General features: G+C 55.4%; 2 protein-coding genes across 2 annotated transcripts; both read right to left on the bottom strand.

The window, feature by feature from the left end:
• Positions 1 to 5,617: 5,617 nt before the first annotated feature.
• Positions 5,618 to 7,823, bottom strand: LOC136505926 (pentatricopeptide repeat-containing protein At2g13600-like). The gene is made up of 2 exons (XM_066501048.1): positions 5,909 to 7,823; positions 5,618 to 5,832 (listed from the first exon to the last, which is right to left on the bottom strand). Exon 1 carries the CDS (start codon positions 7,803 to 7,805, stop codon positions 6,297 to 6,299), a length of 1,509 nt encoding a protein of 502 aa, XP_066357145.1. The 5' UTR covers positions 7,806 to 7,823; the 3' UTR covers positions 5,618 to 5,832; positions 5,909 to 6,296.
• Positions 7,824 to 9,497: 1,674 nt separating this feature from the next.
• Positions 9,498 to 10,451, bottom strand: LOC136503912 (uncharacterized). The gene is made up of 4 exons (XM_066498834.1): positions 10,348 to 10,451; positions 10,139 to 10,225; positions 9,738 to 10,043; positions 9,498 to 9,650 (listed from the first exon to the last, which is right to left on the bottom strand). Exons 1-4 carry the CDS (start codon positions 10,444 to 10,446, stop codon positions 9,498 to 9,500), a joined length of 645 nt encoding a protein of 214 aa, XP_066354931.1. The 5' UTR covers positions 10,447 to 10,451.
• Positions 10,452 to 22,566: the final 12,115 nt, after the last annotated feature.

The raw sequence follows: 22,566 nt of genomic DNA, 5'->3' as shown, positions 1-22,566 counted from the left end.
ATAGAAGGAGAGAGGCCCCAGGTCACTCATCTGGAAGGTGGCCTTCATCTCTTCCTTGAATGCCGCCACCTCCGCGTCCTTGGTACCGGTGATCACCAAGTCGTCGACGTAGACACCCACCAGCAGGGCATTTCCTCCACTGCCCCGTCGGTAGATGGCCGCCTCGTGTGGGCTTTGCTCGAAGCCCATCCCCTTTAGCGTGGAATCCAACTTGGCATTCCACGCCCTCGGTGCCTGCCGCAAGCTATAGAGGGCCTTGCGCAGGCGGAGCACCTTGCCCTCCTTGCCGGGGATCGCAAATCCCGGTGGCTGGTGCACGTAGACTTCCTCCTTCAAGTCGCCGTTAAGGAACGCCGACTTGACGTCCATGTGATGAACACGCCAGCCCACCTGGGTAGCTAGCGCAAGGAGGAGTCGCACGGACTCCATCCGTGCCACGGGAGCGAAGGCGTCGTCGAAGTCGACCCCTCCTGCTGCACGAAACCTCGTGCCACCAAGCGAGCCTTGTGCTTGACAATGGTGCCGGCTTCATCCCTCTTCAGCTTGTACACCCACTTAAGGGTGATCGCGCGGTGACCACGAGGAAGGTCAGCAAGCTCCCAGGTGCGGTTCTTCTCGACCGCATCCATCTCCAACTGCATCGCGGCGCGCCACGTCGCGTGTCTCTCGGCCTCTGCAAACGACCGAGGCTCGCCGTCGTCACAAGCAAGGTGCAACTGCGCCTCCAGGTCGTGAAGCACCGGTCCCGGCACCGGCTGGTCGCCGAGAAGGTTCTCCATCGTACAGTACCGCAACGGCTCACCGTCGTGGTACGCGTCGATGCGCTCCTCGTCGTGAGAGAGCGAAGTAGCGAGCTCAACCGGGCTATGCTCGACACGAGCTGGTGTTGGAGTAGACGTGTCCAGAGAGGTGCCTGTCGGTGCTGGAGTGCGTGGCGGTGCCGGCTGTGGTGCAGCCGACGAATAACTCATCGTTGCCGAGGTCCTAGTTGGAGAGCGTGGTGCTGTCGGAGTAGCAGGCGCCGAGGTCGGTGGAGGCTCGGGGACTGGGGTAGACGCGCTCGTCGAAGAAGAGCTGCCTACTCCCCCAGCTTCCTTGAAGTGGACGTACTCGACAGTGAAGTCGTCGTACGTCGGAGCCAAGCCGTCGTCCACCGCCTTGTCCCATGCCCATCCTCGCCCTTCGTTGAACACAACGTCACGCGCTGTGCGCACATGCTGTGTCTTCGGGTCGAGGATGCGGTAGGCCTTCGAGCCCTCCGCGTAGCCGATGAACACTCCCGGAGTGCTCCTGTCGTCAAGTTTGCTGATGTGGCCAAGCTCCTTGGCGAACGCGAGACAGCCGAAGACCCGCAAGTGGGAGACCGTCGGCTTGCGCTCATGCCAAGCCTCGTACGGCGTCCTGCCGTCGAGCGCCTTGGTAGGCGAGCGGTTGAGGATGTAGACGGCCGTCACCACCGCCTCTCCCCAGAAGATAGCCGGCATCCCCCTCTGCTTGAGAAGGGCCCGAGCCATCCCCACAACCGTCTGGTTGCGCCGCTCGACGACGTCGTTCTGCTGCGGGCTGTACAGCGTGGAGTAGTGGCACTGAATGCCCTCATCAGCGCAGTACGACGCGAATTCAGCCGCCGTGAATTCGCCGCCGTTGTCGGTGCGCAGCATGCGCAGCTTGCGGCTGCACTCCGCCTCCGCAGCAGCCTGCGCGCGCCTGATGGCGTCCGCAGCCTCTCCCTTGCTGCCGAGGACCATCGCCCACATGTAGCGGGAGAAGTCGTCGACGAGCAGCAGGAAGTAGCGTCGTCCTCCCGGTGTGGCCGGTGTCATCGGGCCACACAAGTCCCCGTGCACAAGCTCGAGCCTCTCCTTGGCTCGAAAGCTCGCCCGCTGGGGAAAGGGGAGTCGCCTCTACTTCGTCAACACGTAGACGTCGCAGAGCTGCTCCACATGGTCGAGGCACGGCAGACCTCGCACCATCTCCGTGGCACTGAGCCGCTTCAGGGCCTCGAAGTGAAGGTGCCTGAAACGCTCGTGCCACTGCCACGCCTCGTCGTCCCGACGAGCAGCGAGACAGAGGGGTTGTGCCACCTGCACGTTAAGGACGTAGAGTTGATTTGCGCTTCTGGATACCTTGGCAAGAAGGCGGCGACGGCGATCCCAAATCCTCATGACTCCATCCTCAACCACCACGCGAGAACCGTTCTCATCCAGCTGTCCCAAGCTGATGATGGAGTTCCTCAACACGGGGATGTAGTAGACTCCGGTGAGCAACCTATGCTCATCAGACACGGCGGTGAAGATGACGGAGCCGACGCCCTTGATCTCCACGCCGGAGGCATCCCCAAACTTGATGGAGCCTCGGACGCTAGAGTAAAGCTCGGTGAAGAACTCCCGTCGACCGGTCATGTGATGGGTGGCGCCGGTGTCGAGGCACCACCCGTCAGTCTTGTCGTTGCCGGAGCTGTCGCCGAGGAGGGCGTGTGCTTTTGGCTCGTCAAGGTGGAGGAGAGCCGCTGCGGCTGGTGCCGCTGGAGGTAGCTCGATGCTGGCATGTGCCATGAACAGAGCCAGCTCCTCCTCCGCCTGTGCGACGTGGGCCTGGCCGCGTCGTGGCTGTCGACAGTCCTTGGCCCAATGGCCAAGCTGGCCGCAGTTGCGGCAGGTGTCGTCTCGTGCCGGCTTGTGCCTGCCGGCGGCGCCGCCCTGGGCGCCTCCGCGGGCATCACCCTCGGCACGTCCTCGCGCCCCGGCATGGGCGTCTCTGCGCGCCTTGCGCGGCTTGCCACGCTTGCGGCCGCCTGTCGCGGAAGAAGGCTCCCCCTTCCTCCGGTCACCTTGGCTGGCAAGCCACTGCTCCCGAGTGAGAAGGAGCTTCCCGCCAGTGGTGATGGGCCCCGAGAGAGACTGTGGCTCATCGTTGTCGACGACCTTGAGACGACCTATAGCCTCCTCGATCGACATCGTGGAGAGATCCAGCAGAGACTCGATCGAGCGAGCCATCTGCTTGTACTTCTCGGGGACGCAGCGGAAGAGCTTTTCGACAGCTCTCTCCTCGCCCTAGGTGTCATCGCCGAACTGCACCATCTTCTGCAACAGAGTGTTGAGACGGAGAGCAAAGTCATCAACGTCCTCACCTGGCTTGAAGGCCAGGTTCTCCCACTCCTTGCGAAGTGCCTGCAGTGTGGACTTGCGGGCGCGGTCGCTGCCGATGCGTGCCGCAGCGATGGCGTCCCAAGCCTCCTTGACAGTCCGCTTGCTGGTAAGCGAGAACTGCATCTCGGGCGGGACTGCAGCGATGAGGGCATCCAGCGCCCGTCGATCTAGGTCGTAGTCGACGTCGCCGTACCGGACTGCCTCCCACATGTGCCGCACCTGGAGCTTTACCCTCATCACCGCAGCCCACTCGACGTAGTTGGTCTTGGTGAGGGTAGGCCACCCACCGCCGGGGCCGACGTCCCTGACAACAGCCTGGAACCTGTGGTAACCACGGTATCGATTCGGGGAGAGAGAGCCACGCTGCCTGTGAAGGCCGCGCTCTCCATCGACCCGTCCGCCACCGTTGCCGTGCGCGCCTCCTCCAGGAGCGCCACCGCCGTGCGCGTCTCCTGCGCGCCTCCTCCAGGAGCGCCGCCGGCGCGTCCGCGCCTTTCTGGGCTGCCGCCACGCTCGTGGGCGTGCACGGCTGCCCACTGCGCCGCTCGCGCTCGCGCTGCCTCCCTCCCCAGCAGCTCGAGGTCCGCGTCGGCGGTGTCGTCAGCACAAATGGAGCTGCCGACGCTGCAGCGCAGAAACTCAACCTCTGCTGCCGCCGCACGCGCTGCATCCGCCTTCGCTCTGGCTGCTGCCAGCTTCGCCGCTGCCAACCTCGACGCCCTTGCCGCCACCGCAGCGGTCTCTGCCGCCGCTCGCTCGCGTTCCTTTGCCGCGGCAAGTTCGGCCTCCTGCCGACGCCGCGTGCTCGAGGCGACCGAGCGCTGAGACTGCCCTGCGGACATAACGCGCTGCCGGGGGGCTGTTGCGTGGGGAGAGGGCTGCTTCAGACGAGCTGCGCAGAGGGAGAGGAGTGAGCAGGAGCGGCCGGAGCTGCTACTGCTCCCAGCTGGGGCTGTTGCGCGGCTGGGGAAGGAGATGAGCAGGAGATGCTCAGGCTACAGGATACTACGGCTCCGATACCAGTTGTTAGTCGCTGAATTCTTACTCTTGGGAGTAGCAGAATTCTTACTCTCATCGAGAGAGAATGACACTAGGAGTTGGGATAATTTTCTGGTTTATTTCTCAATGCCATGCCAACCTGAGGGGTTGAGGATACATATTTATAGGCTGCTAGCCAGCCAAGCATATGCCAAGATGTTGTCCTAGATGCTGTCCTAGATGCTAGTCCTAGATACTAATATGCTGTCCTCTAGTCAAGGATGCTGCTGTCCTCCAGTCCCTGCTGTCCTCCAGTCAAGGATGCTGGACAGCAAGACCACCATGCTGCTGCAGCCCCACAAAGACTGCTGCAGCCCCACAAAGAACACAGAACATTCCACAACTAATCACTGACTGCTTCATCCCGGCTCTGATTGTTTCTATTGATACATAAATTATACTAGAAAGCAAGTGCAAAACACCTATCTTTATAAAGCATTGTTTTTAGGCCAAATGTGGAAAAATCCTAATACATTATTTGAACATCAGACACATCTTCAGTATCAATTGCTATAATGCTTCATGTACTTGGGGGTTGATATTTTGCTGCTAATGGTACGCCTGACATGTTATGCATTAAATCTTATTTCCAATGAATGCAAGACCAAGAATCTTGATCCATAAGTTCTATTACCATCAGGACAAGATACAAACTTCTGCAGTAATGTTACCTTCTCAATGCTGTGTTGACTGTTGAGCTCGAGTACTGATAGTTTCAGTCGGCACGACAATTCCTTTCCTTAACTAGGGTTCTTTTTCCTGAACAAATTCTGCTCGACCACTGTGCAATACCACATGGTCCAGAAAATAAATCTGAATCTGGAGGAAGATAATCAGAGGCTTATCTGTATTGGTGGCACAAAGAATGCAATGAAATGGTAGGTTACCTTGGAGACAGCACACAGCATGAAAGCTGCCCAGTTGGAAGCTGGATGTCACTTTGTTCTAGGAAGGTGAAAAGCTGATAGTAACCAGAGTGGAGGACAAAAGCTGACATTTAGCAAAAAGCAAAAAAACAATTTTTTTTCTTGGGCAGTACTAAATATTGTCATGAAGTGAGTTCAGGGTGAAGCCACTGCTGAACAGTGAAAAAGGCGCCTGGTTAAGCAGCTGATAAAGCTTGACACCTTTCCATCCTTAATTTTCTATTGACATACCATATGTATCAAGAACAAAACAAAAGTATATGCCCTCTAATATTCTTGATATAGAACATTGCATCTTTCTTTAGACCACCCCATAGGTTGCCACCACCCATGGACCAATAACAAAGTGTGTAAAGATTAGAATGTGTTTGTAAACAAATATTCAGTTATTTCCCTTTTCTAGATTTATGCCCAGATCTTGACTGAAACAACAAGAGTTATAAACTTATAATACAAGCTTCTATCTTCATCATATGATTGTACAATCATGCAGGTCAACAAAATGGCATAATGATCTATTAATTCCGTTGTCTGTCATCTCACAAGGGAAAAACTTTCCTGCATATAGAGGATCCAAGCACAAGGACCATCAACAGCAAACAGAATTACAAAGCCTACAATCCCATAAAACACATTTCTACTCTTGGAGGAAATGATGCTCTGTGCATATCTCCTGAGACTGCAGAAGACTTCTCATGGTGACCAAAAGTAACATTAACCTATTCCAAGCAAATGATGGGATTAGTGAAGAATCAAGCATTCTAATATAGGAGCGAAACTCTGATTAGTGCTTACCCCAACAAGTTACCATTTAGAGAAGTTTATCATTTCCCTTTCCTCTCATTTTATCACAATTGTCACAATCAGTTGGTTTGAGGCACCTGTTGTACAGCTCGATGGCATCAGATGCCACAGCTACTTCTGTTGCAGTAGGGTTAGAGAATGCCTTCAATGAACCACCCTTCTTTCTCACACCCTTGCACAGTGGCACTTCATGCTTCAGCACGGTACTTCAGATCTGATCATGATATGTTCCAAGTCCTCTAGAACTTGGCAGAACAACACATAAACTTCCTTGCTGCACATAATAAAAAATTGTTCATGTGCAGCACAGTGACAATCAAGTCAGAATGGTTGCTTTATCCTCAAACCAAAATGACTCTGCAATACTGGATCTGTACCATCAGTACCCAAGTATCTCACAGCACATGCTCAGATATTCATCTTCATATTCTGAAGCAGCCATATCCTCAAGTAAATGACCTAAAACCCATAGCATCTGTCTCCTCAAGTATCGTGGTATGCACCCTTGGTAGAAGGCATGGGCTCTTCCCTTCACATGAACCCAACTGCAACCAGGTGTCTTCACCATGCCAAGTTCTCTCATCCTTGACCTTATGCCTGCAACACTATCAGACCGACCAATTGCATCATATATGCCACAGAGAGTAACATAGTTGCTAGCATTGCTTTCTTCTAACTCAAATAACTTATAAGCCGCAACCTCTCCAACATCGACATTATTATGGATAGCGCAAGCAGATTGCAACGCTCCCCACAGACTGGCACCAGGCTCCATAGGCACCTTCCTTATGATTCCAACAGCTTCTTCAATGGCTCCAGCATGCCCCAAGAGGTCAACCATACATGCAAAGTGGTCAGCAGTGGGCTCTACAGCGTGAACCTTGCTCATCGACTCAAAGATCCTCCGGCCATCACTCACAAGCCCTGAGTGGCTGCAACTTGACAGGATTGAGATGAATGTGATGCAGTTTGGCTTCACCCCTCTGGACAGCATCTCCTCATAAATCCTCAATGCTTCTTTTCCCATGCCATGGACACCGTAGCAAGATATCAGCGTCGACCAACTCACCACGTTCCTCTCCTTCATGCTTGCAAACACTGCTTGCGCTCCGTCAACTTGACCACACTTAGCATACATGTCTACCAATGCGTTCCCCACAGCAACATCTGAATCAAAAGCAAAGCACTGCACCGTCCTACCATGGATCTCTCTCTCTTTCATCAGCTGCCCTTCATTTGCACAGACATTCAACACATTTGGCACAGCCCGCAGACCCCTTGCCATATCCACGGACTCAATCTGTGCCTTCCTAAAAAGTTTCAGAGTTTCTTCTGAGATCCCAGCCCTCGCATACCCAGTAACCAAGCAGTTCCATACAACGGCATCTCTCTGTGGCATCTCGTCGAACACTCTGGCCGCATCACCCAGCATCCAGGTCTTAGCGTACATGTTCAGCAGCGCGCCGGAAACGACAACATTAGCTAGCAACCCGAGCCGGAGAGCGAAGCCATGGAACACGGCGCCAAGGAGCGTGTCCCGCAGCTCAGCGCACGCGCGGACCACGCCGGGGATGGAGTACCTGTCGGGGCGCAGCCCCGAGGCGAGGAGGCGGGAGATGAGCTCCACGGCTGCCCCTGGCGGGGAGGCCGCGAGGAGGACGTTGTAAGCATGCATGGACGGAAAGGGCATTCCGTCGAACACCTTGCGGGCGCGATGGAGCGCCCCGCAGCGGCTGTAGAGCAGGACGAAGTCGGTGTCCAGGGTGGCGTCCGGAAGGAGCCCGCCGACCAGGCCCTGCGCGTGGAGCTGCGCGCCCGGGGAAAGCGCTCCGCCCGCCGCGCACCGGCGGATAAGGACCGAGAGACGGCCGGCGGTGGGCGGCGGCATTTCGACGACCGCCGTACAGGCGATACTGGGCTGCTGGCGTTTAGGTCAGTTTGGTTGGGCTTTTTGTTCTCAAAGCCAAAAGCCAAAAGTCCAACAAAGAAGCTGTTTTTGAAGGCTGTTTTTCCAGAAGCAGCTGTTTTTTCATATTACATTTTTGAAAGCTGGTTTGACCCTGTTTTTGGCTTTTCGCTTTTTACTTTTCAAAATTGGTGGAATAAAAAGTTCTTCCATAGTTATTTCAAGAGAGATAAAGATAGAAGGTATATTTTATACTTGTTTAACCAAATAGTTTTCAGTTTTCCTACAGCTCACGGTCCACAACAGTTTTTTCATAGCTCACAGTCCACAGCAGCTTTTTTCCACAGCCACAGCTCAACCAAACACACCTTTGCGGGCCGTGCCATTGATCGAGTGGGCCGAGCTCAAGAAAATAACCACTATTCAGTATTCACGAACCACACAGATCGCTCAAATGCTTTGTCCTATTATATCGGATGGGTAATTCGAGATCATCACAGGGAAATATAGCAAGTACAGTTCAGCAGAACCAGCATCATAACACTGTTTTCTCCAACAAAACGAAAAGGTATCTAGATCCTGTTAAACAGACTTTAGACATCAATGCTTGCCGGTCCATTAACCCTCTTCCTTAGACATCACTGCTTGCAGGGCCATTAACCCTTCCTCCTGGTCATTTTTAAACCCAAGCAAGCATTCCAGCTAAATGATCTGGAATAAAAACATCTAATTATGCTATCAGGTAAAAGTTATGTGAAAACCAGGTACAAAAGATCCAGAGCAAGCATAAATATAACATAAGGATCAACAAGAAGAAAAATAATAAGTGAAGAAACAATGTCGACACACTCAAAACAACATACTATATTATGTAAATCAGAAAAAAAAAACATTTCATCATGTAGCTATATATTACTTCCTCCGTTCCAAATTATAAGTTGTTTTTAGCTTTTTACCTAGATATATGTTATGTCTAGATACATAGTAAAAATTATGTATCTTGAAAAGCTAGGATGACTTATAATTTGGAATGGAGGGAGTAAAAGGTTAGTAACAAGTATTCAAGAAGGACTAACACATGCTTAGGTCCTGTATGGATGTTGCGGTTTCCTAAAACCAAAGTATAAGATAGCATGGTTTTACTATACTAGTAGTTTCTTGCAGTTTTGTTAAAAATATCTGGTTGGATGCTGTTATAACAGTAATGTTGCATTGGAAGATTGTTGGGGGCATTATATTATAGTAATGTTTAAATCAGCCTTCAAATCCAAGAAGAAGATTACCAATATATTTTGTTATTTTGCTGACTTCAGCTCAGCAGCTTAAAATGAAATTCACACGTGCAAGAATCTAATTTCAGCTGGAATCAAAATTTCAGAAATCAGACAAAACGTGAAGATTCAAATCTCAATAAAAGAAGAGATAGTACGAGTATCTCTATAAAATGAGAGGCTGTTCGGCTGGCTGGCCAGCCATCTCACGAAATCACTGTTCACATCCTGCCAGAACAGTATTTTTCTCTCACAACAATCAGCCGAAACAGTATTTTTCAGTCCTGCCGAACAGGCCCTGAAGCGCACATGACTGGGGGGCTGGGCTTGCACTCGTGCATGCTTGGAGGCATATGGACAACATGTATATGCTGACTAGGGGGGCCTGCATAAGGAACTACCGCTAGAGATGCTCCTCTCTTTTTTGCTCATCATACTTTCCTACTAGACTCTTCTCAGAACAATTCTCGTCAGCAGATCCATTAAATGTAGATTCTTTAGCAATGCTCCTACCATCTGCGTTGTCTTCTTTTACTTCTAGCATCCAAGAACCGACCTAGTCATCAGATACATAACGATTGAGTGCGTGTTAGTAATAAGTTCCAGAAGAGAAAAAAGTGGACAATTTCTTTGAAATCCATACCTTGGTACTTTGCTTGGTCTTATCCGTGTCCACAGGGCAAATTTCATTTTCTAGACCCTTCATAGGGCAGTTCTTGTAGTTGAGAATACACATTAGTAAGGAGTTCCCACAAGTGAAATAAAGACTACAGAAATATTGGGCTATCAGACCAAATACATTTCTATTTTGATTGATATTGTCCCTTTCCTGCTTGTCGTCCGTTTGCACTAGGTTCTTCTGTTCAACAGATCTATCAAATAGAGGTTCTTCACCATTTTTCCTTCCCACTGTGTCATCTTTTTTTACCCCTTCCATCTCAGAACCGATCTTGTAATCAGATTCATCTCGATTGAATTAGTGTACGTAACAAGTTCCACAAGAGAAACATAAAAGAGTGAAAACAATTTCTTTGAAGTCTGTACCTTGGTACTTCCGGTGTCATTCATGTCCACAAGGCTGCCTTGTTCTGCTATACCCGCCATAGAGAAGTTGTCGGCATTTGATTCATCCTAGTTCAATGCACATTAGTAAACAGTTCCACATGCGAAATATAAAAGTTTTAGAAATTGAGCTAACAGGCCATGTTTCTGTCAAGTCTCCACCATGGTATTTTACTTATACTGTTTCTTACCTCCAGCTTATCAGAAAAGTTATTGCCATCAGATTCATTAGAAATACGTTCTCCAGCAGTGCTGCCCCTGATAGTAGAACAACAATACATCAATATCATTTTCACCAAAGGAGACAGAATCTGTATAGAATACTGTCATGCATATAATGATAATAAGAAAATATCTGCAAAATGTTAGCAACCACACTCGATTGGTTCACTGACAACTTGATTTAGAGGTAGCAGGATACAAGACCTCAGGGGGTGGGAGGTTTGGAATCAGCAAGCAGGGGAATCGGAACTAGAAGATGCTAGCAAGCAGGGGAATAAGATGCTAGAGGAAGGTACTAGAAAGATTTAGAAGGCCTGGAAGTAGGAAATCTGGGTACAAGAGAGATAGAGAGAGTTGGGGAAGAAGAACAGTAACTAGGGAGAGGTAATATGTTTTCTGATAATTGTTCGATGCCGATTCTTTCCTTGCCTCCTTCCCTTTGTACTCCTCTAGCGAGGTCTAGGCTGGGCTCAAGGCCAAGGGCCCATGCGTCGGCCCAACCAATGCTTGTCCCTAACATTCCCTTCTCCTTAAGATTCGGTTTGCCCCCAAGCTGATGGAGAAGGATGGAACCTCCAGGATCCCAAGGAAACTGGATGATGACGTGTTTCTTCAATTCCTTCTTGAAAAGTTGTCTTCCATTATCTTTGGGTAGTGCAGGTGGATGCAACGGATGCCCAGAAGTATACTCAGCATGGAATGGGAGAGCCAGCATTCTTGGATCGAAAGGAAGGCCTGCAGCAGCAGGACTTAAACCATGCATCACATTGTTACCAATGAACTGTTGATGAGTGAAAGCTCCTAAAGGCTAGAGGGAGGTGAATAGTTTATTAAAAATTTCTACAACAACACTAAGACAAATGATTAGTAAATAAGATGATGAAACGAATTTTGTGCTAGCACTACACTTGTGTTGAAAGCCACCTACCCAATTCTATTCTCTATGATCTCTAATATATCTGTCGGTGTTTCGGACCGAGGGTCCTTAACCAACTAGTAAATTTGCACTGCATGTTCCCAGTCCCGGATGGTGATACAAAGAGACACAAGGTTTATACTGGTTCAGGCAATCGGTGCCCTACGTCCAGTCCGAGAGATCGATCTTGTATTCCTTGCACCGAAGTGCTTGTAGTAGGGGGTTACAAGCTGGGTGAGAGAGGGAGCTAGTCCCAGGTCTCAGCGTGGAGCGGTGCGGGCTGCTTGAGACGTTGCTCTCAGGCCGCGGGAGAGTGTGCGTGAATTGAGTGAGTGCGTTTGCGTGAGCCTAGGTCTAATCGTCAGTCTCCTCCCCCCCCCCCCGAAACGGCCCTAGTCCCTCCCTTTTATAGTTGAAGAGGGGACAAGGATGATACATGCGCCAATTACATGGTGTCGTGCGAATGGAGGCGGCATGTCCGAGCCCTGTAGCCTGTTGCTGTGGCGGCGTGGTCGACGGAGTGGTCCTATCCTTGAAGTACTGGGGCAACGCGCCGGTCACATCCGTTCCTGTGCGTCGTGGGGACTCCAGTGTTTGCCTGAAACGGGGCGTGGCGGTCGACGCGCCGGCCATCGTGCGCTGACTGCGAGAGAAGCCAGGGCTTAGCGGGTGCCGAGGCCGAGCCATCGCGGGAGGCTCGACAGACGTGAATCCTGCGGTTGCCGAGGCCCCACAGTAGATTACCGAGGCTTGGAGGGAGCGACTGGGCTTGTATGCTGATTCCGAGGCTATGGTGACCCCGGCCTGACTCCCCATGCCACGTTGTTCTGGGGGTAGGGATTAGGTGGCACAGTGTAGGTCAGGCACTGATCGTGGGCACAGCACCAGCGCACAGTGCTCGGTAACCCCTACCCCGTCCTGCTCTGAACGGTATGGCGTCGATGTGACCTCCCATCCCGTCGACCACTCCGTGGTGTCGAGCCGCCGTCCGGCTGAGATTGCGGGAGTGGTTGACGCATTAATGGGACACGACGCGTTGTCGGGAAGGCTGGTCGAGGCGGGAGCGACGGGTTATTGCCGAGCCGGCCTCGAGCGATGCGGAGAATCGCTGTTTCGTTAAGGCTGGACACGCGGGGCCTCGGGTGAGACGGAGAAGGGGTTCCTTGTCGAGGCCTCCTGTACGAGGCCTCGCACGAGGCGGAGATTCGTCAGGCCGTCGAGACCTCCCGTGCGAGGCCTAAGGCGAGGCGGGGAGCCGGTGGGCTCGGACGGGGCCGGTGATTAGCCACTGGCTTACCTTCTGGCTTTGTTTTTTATGGGGTTGAAGTGGCTCTTTCGATATACGCTAGGGGTATCCCGTTTTATGGTACCCGATAGTAGCCCCCGAGCCTTAGGGAGAGCGTGAGCACTCTTCTTGAGGTTTTGACGAGGCTCGACTTGCGGTGGCTCCTGGCGGAACGGTGTTTTGTACTTCGAGGCCTCGGTGGGTGCGCGCGAGCGCACCCACCGGGTGTAGCCCCTGAGGCCCTGGGGGAGTGGATTCATTCCCCCAGGGTCTTTTTCTCCCTTTGAGAGGGATTTTATTGCATTTGCCAGACCCACGAGTGCGAGTTCGGGTCGTGGGGTTTCTGCAAGGTCGCAGGAAGAGCCCCAAGCCTCCGCACGGAGCGAGAGGGGGATTAGGAGCTCCCCTGACTTTTTGTATGACCCTCGTGCTTCCTTTTTGCTCGGAAGGAGGGGTGGAATATGCCAGGCTACCCTCGGTGGGCGCGAACGGTGACACTTCCGGTGAGCTATTATCGGGTAGTCCGAGTGGAGGCCCGTACCCCGTTCGCTAGGGGTCGGCTAGCGGTCCAGAGACGCTCTCCAAGAGTACCAAAGGGTTTCTCTAGTGGGTGTCGGGGCCGTTCGCTGGGCCCCGGTGGCTCGGTGCCTCCCTACGGTGGGATCCCATTCGGAGACCTCCCTGCTGGTCTCGGACACGACTTAGGACGTCTCAAGCGATCGTTCGCTCAGGCCTTGGCCATACGCAGGCTCGCCCACAGTCGTCCCTGACTCTGTTGCCCTGGGGCGTCTGTCGAAACCCTAGGAGGCCCAGCCTTCGAACCCCTGGACCGTAACGGGCTCGATGCCCTTTATCGCATTTTTAACGAAACTTCCAGCACGGGCTTAGGTCGCTTGTTTTTGTCTTGGGTGCAGTAGGGGCCCCCGAGCCTCCGCACGGAGCGAGAGGGCGGTCAGGGATCCCCCTGACTTTTTTGTTCGACCCTCACATATCCTTTTTGTTTGGACGGAGGGGTTGTTTGCCGAGCCCATTCAGGTGCGAGCCTGGGTCGCTGGGTCTCGGCAAGGTTGCAGGAAGAGCCCCCTAGCCTCTGCACGGAGCGAGAGGGCCGTCAGGAGTTCCCCTGGCTTTTTATACGCCCATCGTGCGTGAGGGTTTGTTTGCCGAGGCCCCCCTCGGGTGCGAGCCTAGGTCGTGGGGTCTCGGCAAGGTTGCAGGAAGAGCCCCCTAGCCTCTGCATGGAGCAAGAGGGCCGTTAGGGGTTCCCCTGGCTTTTTGTACGACCCTCACGCTTCCTTTTCGCTCGGAAGGAGGGGTGGAATATGCCAGGCTACCCTCGGCGGGCACGAGCGGTGGCACTTCCGGTGAGCTGTTATCGGGTAGTCCGAGTGGAGGCCCGTACCCCATTTGCTAGGGGTCGGCTAGTGGTCTAGAGATGCACTCCAAGAGTACCAGAGGGTTTCTCTAGTGGGTGCCGGGGCCGTTCGCTGGGCCCTGGTGGCTCGGTGCCTCCCTACGGTGGGATCCCATTTGGAGATCTCCCTGTCGGTCTCGGACACGACTTTGGGCGTCCCAGGCGTTTCGCTTGCTTGGGTCTCGGCCCCGTACGGGCTCACCCGCGGTCGTCCCTGACTCTGTTGCCCTGGGGCGGCTGTCGAAACCCCTCGGGGCCCAGCCTTCGAACCCCTAGACCGTAATGGGCTCGTCGCCTCATTCCTTCGTTTGAAAGGAATAGGGTGTAGGGATATCTCCCCCATCGACTCGACAACGGCTGGCGCGCCTTTTGAGGCGATGTTCTCGGGGAGGCAGAACGACGCCAGCCACTACGGTGGTTGGACACGACGTGGTGTCAGTGGATGGGACGTCACTGTTCCCGTGATTAATGAGGAAAAGGTGGGCACATGGGCGGTAACATCGGATCGGGATTAACCGCACCGGATCTAGGGGAAACTTCCCTGATTTTGTCGCCCGTCTGTTTCGCCTTCACCCTGCATAAATACGCAACGAGCCTCTCCCCTCCCCACCTTACCTTGCCTATATTAGCTTTGCCCCCATTGAGCCACCGCTAGAGCAGTGAGCACCAGGAAGAAGAAGGGAGAAGGGCGAGCCAAAGAGAGAGAGAGACAGAGAGAGACAGAGAGACAGACTCACCGCCGCATTCGAACCCTCCACTGCACTCATGGCCGGCGACATCGTTGTCATTGAGGCGGACCCTTGGGATCCATCCGATGTCACCATGGAGATGCTTCAGTCGCTCATCGACGACGGAGTTCTTCGTCCGGTTATCGACCCCAATAGGCCGGAGTGGATCGTTCCGTCGGGCGAGCCGGAGCTGAGGCCTCATGACGGTTATGTCGTAAGCTTTGTGTCCTTTCACGAGCATGGCCTTGGCGTCCCGATGGACCGGTTCATGTGGGCGCTCCCGCATTACTATGGCATGGAGCTCCACAACTTCAACCCCAATTCCATCGCGTAGGCGGCCATCTTCGTCGCTTTCTGCGAGGGATATTTGGGGATTGCTCCCCATTGGGATTTGTGTCTCCATCTCTTCCGGGCGGGGCACACCACCAAGCCGACGGGCACGTCGGGCATGAGGAAGGCAGTGAGGGCCAGCGGCTACACTCTCCAAGTGCGCCAGGACCGCCAGCACCTCTACATCCCGTCCTAGCTCGCATCGACCAATCGTCGATGGTACATGAGCTGGTTCTATCTCCGCAATGACGATGGTGGGCTTCCCCCCTACACTAGGCGGATTGTGGGGAGCTGCCCGGAGAGGTGGAAGTATGGCTTCCTGAGGGAGGATCAGCCCAAGCTACAGCCACTGCTGGAAGGGCTACAGAGGCTGTGGGAGCACTGCCTTACTGTGGCTGTGGTCGTGGCCGCCTTCCACCGCCGGAGGGTGCTGCCACTGATGGCTCGGCAGCGGCGCCTATTCGAGATGAGACCGGATGAGCCGATCACGGGCATCTGGATGTCCGCCTTTGCCCTCTCAGATGAGGAAATTCTTCGTCGGGTCAGGGAGATGGTGGATGCGAAGCTGAGGAGCGGTGGTCTGACCACCCTTGCGATGCGTCCGTTGCGAGGGTTCCTCTCGTTGGTAAGTCACGCGCCGTTGCAACCCCCGAGCCTTCTCCATTTCTCATTATTTCTCATTCCCTTATCCGCGTTCGCCATTCCTATAGGGGATGAGGGACGTGCGAGCCTCTCCGCCACCCGTTCCCGAGGACGCGAGGCGGCGGGCGATCAACCGGGCGCACGCCGAGGCGCAGAAAAAGCGGAAGGACGCCAAGGTAGCGAAGCGCATGAAGAAGATCCTTGCGCGTGAGGAACTGGACAAGCGCCGTCGACAGCAAAGGAAGGATGGTCTCACGTTGGAGGAGTCTCCTTCGCCGTTGCTGTCGACGGATGCCTCGGACGGAGATGACGAGGGCGAGACGGGGCGGGGTCCCCTAGACCATCTCCCTAACATTGGGGAGATGGTGCCTGGGGCATCGGCAAGCAGCCCGGCGCCCCTAGGAGGAGGAGGAGGAGCTGTCCTGGGGTCGACAATCGCCCACCCTGGGGCCGAGGCCGACACGCCCGAGGCGCGGGCGCTGGGCAAGCGTGCCGTCAGCCCGGTGGGCTCGACAGCAGCAGCGGAGCAGGTGGCGGCGGATGCGACGCAACGGCCCCTGCTGAGGACCGAGGGGGCGCCGTGGTCCGTCGAGGGCCGGCCGGCGCGGGGGATACAGAGGTTGTGCCTCCGCCACCGCCGCCGCCTTTGCTGACGAGGACTGCCATGCTGAAGCGGTCACAGCCTCGCTCGGGGTAAGCATATTTTTGGCAGGGCCGCAGCGTTTTTTCCGTTCGTTCTTCGGTCTCGTGCTGACCCTGCAAGTGTTTTTTCCTTAGCCGAAAGTGACCTGCGGAGATGCTTACCTTGGCGCCCCTCAAGGCGCTCAAGGTGAACCCCGGCTCCACCGCCCACTGGGTGGCGGAGGCACAGGCCGCCATTCAACGCGGCATGGCGTCGGGGAGGGCCGACCTGAAGGAGCCAGCCACCCAAGGAGGGGCTGTCGAGGCGACCCCGATATAGACGGGGGCGGGGGCGCATCCGCCCCGCGAGGGCGAGGCTCGCAAGTCGGATGGGGCCGAGGTGCCGTCAGTTGCCGAGGCCACCGGGGTCGAGGCCCCCCCCAGGGTCTCTGAGGCCAAGACGACGGAGGCCGTGGCGCCCAAGACCGCCGAGGCCGCAGCGGCTGGGGTCGGGGTCTCGGCGACCATTGAGGCCACGATGGCAGAGGCCGGAGCCCTCGCGACCACCGAGGCCAACGTAATGGCAGCAAGGCCGTCGGCCCAGGAAGTGGAAATGAAGGCGATGGAGGCCTCGGTGGCACCCTTGGTTCAAGGCCCGCCGTCGTTGCGGGAGAGCGCCCGGGAGGTGGTCATCCTTCCGATCTCCTCCGACGATACTTCCCGGGCGCAGGAGATGGCTGACGCTGAGGTGGCCGGTGCCGTGGAATAGCTAGTTCCAACCCCGGGCGAGGGAAGCTCGGCCCTCGCGTGGGTACGACCCGAGCCCCGCGGGTGGGATCACCCGCGTGTCCTATGGCAGAGCCGGGACAACCCTGAGGCGGAGCCTCTGTTCGCCCTTGAGGATGCGGCAGAGGGCAGACGCTGGGACACCTTCGAGCAGTACCGCCAGCTGGCGGAGCGGTCGCTACAGACGGCGCTGTCCATGGTGGCCGACGATCTGTCTAGAGTCGCCCAGGTTCGTGCTTTCTTTTCTCACGCGGTGTTGTCTTTTTTCGAGTTTTCTTGTAGGGATTGACCTCTGTTCTATTTTCCCCAGGAGCTCGAGACCCGGTCCCTTGGGAAGTCGGTCTTTCTCCGGCAGGAGAGGGACGTCTGGGACCAGCTTCAGCGGCAGAAGGGCCTTCTTGCCGGTGCCAACGAGCTCTTGTCTGCGCGGAGTGCAGAGGTGGAGGACCTCCGCCTTCGTTGTGTCGATGCGCATGTCGAGGCGGCCATGGCCCAGGAGCAGGTCGCCCCTTTGGCGGCGCGGGTCAAGGAGTTGGAGGAGGAGCTCACCCGCATGGCCGGTGATCAGGATGCCTTCAGGTCCCGAGCCGAAGAAGCCACGGCCTCGAGCAAGGCTCTTGCTGGGCAGCTAGGAGTGGAGTAGAGCGCGCACCAGCTGACGAAAGGCACCTTGGATGAGGCCCTTACGGTGGTTGAGGCCTCCTGGACCGAGGCTATGGTCTGGAGAGGAAAGGCCGAGGGTGATAACTATTCTCCTCATTTTATTCGCTTTTCTTGTGTTCGCTCCCTAACTCCCTGGTGTAACACAGAGCTGGGGAGATAGAGTTCCAGGGCGGCCGAGGCTGCTCGGGTCGAGGCTCAGCGCCTGAAGGAGAAGGCCGAGGCGTCTCGGGTCGAGGCCCAGCGTTGGAAGGAGAAGGCTGAGGCCTCTCAGGTCGAGGCCCGACGCTGGGGGCAGAAGGCCGAGGGTGAGTTCCGTAGGCTTCCGCCCTCGTTCTGGCTTGTACTCCTTTGTGCTCAACCTTGTTCCGTTGCCTTTGGCGCAGAGCTGGAGAAGGAGGTCACCCAAGCGGCCGAGGCCTCCGGCGTAGTGTAGGCGGTGCTTGAAACTAAGATCGGGGAGCATGATGCGCTGAAGAGCGCCGCCCGTACTGCCTGCGAGTCCCTGGAAGTCGAGGGGGTTCAGTCAGGCAACTCCCTTGGGAGCCGTCTGATTGCGTTGAGCGGCCAAATGCACGAGCGGCTCTGAGGAGCGCTGCACATGGGTGTCAAGCGTGCGCTGGCCGTCATCGCCTCGCACTACATCGGCGTTGACCTCCCGGCCATCAATGATGGCTATGTCCTACCCGACGATGACGAGGAGGCCGACACGGCGGTCACAAAGCTGATGGAGGCGACGGAAGGCCCCGGCACGGCGCTGGCAACGCTGTTCGAAGAGGAGGTGGTCCCTCCCCTGCCGTCAACCGATGCTGGAGGCCCTGAGCCTTGACCTGGGCCCAATAGGCCATGTAAATAGAATAGGGATTTAACTTTGTATCATAACGCTTGTGGCCGTCGAGGCCTCTCTTTAAAGTACTCGTGTTTCTTAGTCATTTTTCTTGTGTTTCCGAGCCTCTGCCCTCTGTTGTCTCTGATCAGATTTCTTTTGCAAAAAAACCTCCTTGGATCCTAAGCCGTCCCTTGGGCGAAAGGTGGTGAGGGAGTGCCGTAGCCCGGGGGCGTAGGCCGTCTCGCGACTCTACCAGTCTTCTATCCCTGGGACAGACCTTTCAGTCCTTGGGTTTTTTACAACCGATTCGACAGAGCGTGCTAGAGAGTTTGGCGTAGGATTTTTTTTCGAAAAACGACTAAGAAGTGGTGCGTGGGACTTAGGGGGGAGTTCCCCCATCTAGCCCCCGTGGGAGGCCCGGTTCTGTAGAGGCAGAGCCGAGTCTCCCTTACAGTGCTATCGTATTGCCGAGACCCGCGATGGGTTGGGGGGGTTTCTCGAATAATTAGAACAACTAAAGAATGCTTCTTAATTATATTTCGAGAAACAATGTATACAATGCTTGGAAATTTAAGGGTAAAAGCGACGTAGCTGTTGTATGTTCCAAGCGTTGGTGAGGATTTCGCCCTTCTCGTTGGCTAGCTTGTAGGTCCCAGGCTTCAGCACTTGGGCGACGATGTACGGTCCTTCCCATGGTGGGGTCAGCTTGTGGCGGCCCTTGTTGCTCTGTGTCAGCCTCAACACCAGGTCGCCTACCTTCAAGTCTCGGCTTCAAATGCGCCGGGCCTAATAGCGCCGTAGGGCTTGCTGGTATTTGGCCGAGTGCAGTAGCGCGACGTCTCGGGCTTCTTCCAGTTGGTCGAGGGCGTCCTCGCGGGTGGTGCGGTTTGCTTTGCTCGTTGTAGGCCTGTAGCCTCGGGGAACCATATTCCAAGTCAATGGGGAGGATGGCCTCGGCTCCATAGACTAGGAAGAAGGGTGTGAACCCCGTGGCTCGGCTTGGAGTGTTCCTCAGGCTCCAGGTGACCGATGGGAGTTCGGCGAGCCATTTCTTGCCAAACTTCTTCAACCGGTTGTAAATTCTTGGTTTGAAGCCTTGTAGGATCATTCCGTTGGCACGTTCTACTTGGCCGTTGGTCCTTGGGTGTCCTACGGCCGACCAGGCCACACGGATGTGGTGGTCATCGCAGAACGTGAAGAATTTTTTGCCGGTGAACTGTGTCCCATTGTCGGTAATGATGGTGTTAGGGACCCCGAACCTGTGGATAATGTCAGTGAAGAATAGCACTGCTTGCTCGGATTTGATTTGATTGATCGGACGAGCCTTGATCCATTTGGAGAACTTATCGATTGCTACCAGTAGATGGGTGTAGCCCCCGGGGGCCTTCTGCAGAGGCCCGACCATGTCGAGCCCCCACACGGCAAACGGCCATGTAATGGGGATGGTTTGGAGGGCCAGGGCCGGGAGGTGCGTCTGCCGAGCATAGTACTGGCATCCCTCGCAGGAGCATACTAACTTGGTGGCGTCGGCAACCGCCGTCGGCCAGTAGAACCCTTGGCGGAAAGCATTTCCGACGAGAGTCCGAGGTGCCACATGGTGCCCGCAGGCCCCCGCGTGCAAGTCCCAAAGCAGGTCTTGGCCTGCCTCGGTGGTGATGCATCGTTGGAGGACACCGGAGGGACTTCGCCTATACAATTCGCCATTGCAGAGGACGTAAGTTTTGGCTCGTCGCGCAAGCCGTCGGGCTTTGGTCCTATCTTTGGGAAGCTCTCCCTAAGCGAGCCAATCAAGGAATGGGACTCGCCAGTCCGTGTCCTGGTCGGTCTGGGGAGGCTCTGCGTCGACTTCCATGACCTCGGGCTTAGCCGAAGGAGTCTCGGCGGCAGAGGGGGCGTCGAGCCCCGCTGTGGGTTCGACCGGTGGGCCCTCCTCTGCTGCCGAGGCATAGTTAATGGAAGGTTTGTGGAGGTCCCTAGCAAAGACGTTCGGGGGGATAGGAGCCCGTGCCGAAGCCATCTTTGCCAGTTCGTCGGTAGCCTTGTTGTACTTCTACGCGATGTGGTTGAGCTCGAGACTGTCGAACTTGTCTTCTAGGCGACATACCAATTCGCAGTACGCCTCCATTTTGGGGTCGAGGCAGCTCGACTCCTTCATGACTTGATTGACGACGAGCTGCGAGTCGCCCCGGACGTCGAGACGTCGTACCCCAAGTTCGATGGCGATTTGCAAGCCATTGACGAGGGCCTCGTACTTGGTCGAGTTGTTGGAGGCAGTGAAGTGGAGCCGCACCATATAGCGCATGTGTACTCCGAGGGGCGAGATGAAGAGCAGACCCGCGCCTGCCCCGGTCTTCATCAGAGACCCGTCGAAGTACATGGTCCAGCACTCTGTCTGAATTTGAGCAGGTGGCAGTTGGGTGTCGGTCCACTCAGCCACAAAATCGGCCAAGACCTGAGACTTAATCGCTTTCCGAGGCGCAAAAGTCAAGGCTTCCCCCATAAGCTCGACGGCCCACTTGGCTATCCTACCCGAGGCCTCCCAATTATGGATTATCTCTCCTAAGGGGAAAGACGATACCACGGTCACTAGGTGGGACTCGAAATAGTGGCGCAGCTTGCGTCGAGCCAAGACTACGGTGTAGATCAGCTTTTGGATGTGGGGGTAGCGTGTTTTGGTTTTGGAGAGCACCTCGCTGATGAAGTAAATAGGGCCGTTGGACGGACAGAGCGTGCCCTTCTTCCTGCCTCTCCACTACCACGGCCGTGCTGACTACTTGGGTTATTGCGGCGACATAGAGTAAGAGGGCCTCGTCCCTGGCCGGCGGTACTAGGACGGGAGGATTGGTGAGTAGCACTTTGAGCTTGGCGAGGGCCTCTTCGGCCTCGGGGGTCCAATAAAAGCGTTTGGATTTTCTCAAGAGGCGGTACAGAGGTAAGCCTTTTTCGCCAAGGCGCGAGATGAAGCGGCTCAGGGCCGCAAGGCATCCCATGACCCTCTGCACTCCCTTGAGGTCTCGGATTGGTCCCATGCTGGTCACGGCCGAGACCTTCTCCGGGTTGGCCTCGATGCCGCGTTCTGAGACTATGAATCCCAAGAGCATGCCTCGGGGGACCCCGAACACACACTTCTCGGGGTTGAGCTTGATGCCCTTCTCTCTAAGGCATTTGAAGGCTATCCTTAGGTCATCGACGAGATCCCTGACCTTTCTAGACTTGACCACGATGTCGTCCACATAGGCCTTGACGGTTCGCCCAATGTGGTCGCCAAAGACCTAGGTCATGCACCGCTGGTATGTGGCCCCTGTGTTTCTGAGGCCAAAAGGCATAGTCACATAGCAGTACATGCCGAATGGGGTGATGAAAGAAGTCACGAGCTGATCGGACTCTTTCATCTTGATTTGATGGTAACCAGAATATGCATCAAGAAAAGACAGGGTCTCGCACCCCGCAGTGGAGTCCACGATTTGATCGATTCGAGGTAACGGGAAGGGGACTTTTGGACAGGCTTTATTCAAACCGGTGTAGTCTACACACATCCTCCATTTCCCATTTTTCTTCTTAACTAACACAGGGTTAGCCAACCATTCTGGATGGGATACTTCCTTGACGAACCCGGCCGCCAAAAGTTTCTGCACCTCCTCGCCGATGGCCCTACGCTTTTCCTCGTCGAATCAGCGTAGGCGTTGCTTCACTGGTCTGGAGCCGGCCCGGATGTCCAAGGCGTGCTCGGTGACCTCCCTCGGGATGCCCGGCATGTCCGAGGGACTCCATGCGAACATATCGGCATTCGCGCAGAGAAAGTCGACGAGCACGGCTTCCTATTTGATGTCGAGGGTGGCGCTAATCCTCAGCGCCCGGTCGTCGGGGCAGACGGGGTCGACTGGGACGAGTTTGATGACCTCCGCGGGCTCGAACGTCCTTGCACGACGCTTGGAGTTAGGTGCCTCGCCCCCAAGTTTGTCAAGGCTGGCGATGAG

This window comes from Miscanthus floridulus, chromosome 14 (genome assembly GCF_019320115.1).
Source record: "Miscanthus floridulus cultivar M001 chromosome 14, ASM1932011v1, whole genome shotgun sequence".
NCBI lineage: Eukaryota > Viridiplantae > Streptophyta > Magnoliopsida > Poales > Poaceae > Miscanthus > Miscanthus floridulus.
This window is presented reverse-complemented; position numbering and strand designations above follow the sequence as displayed.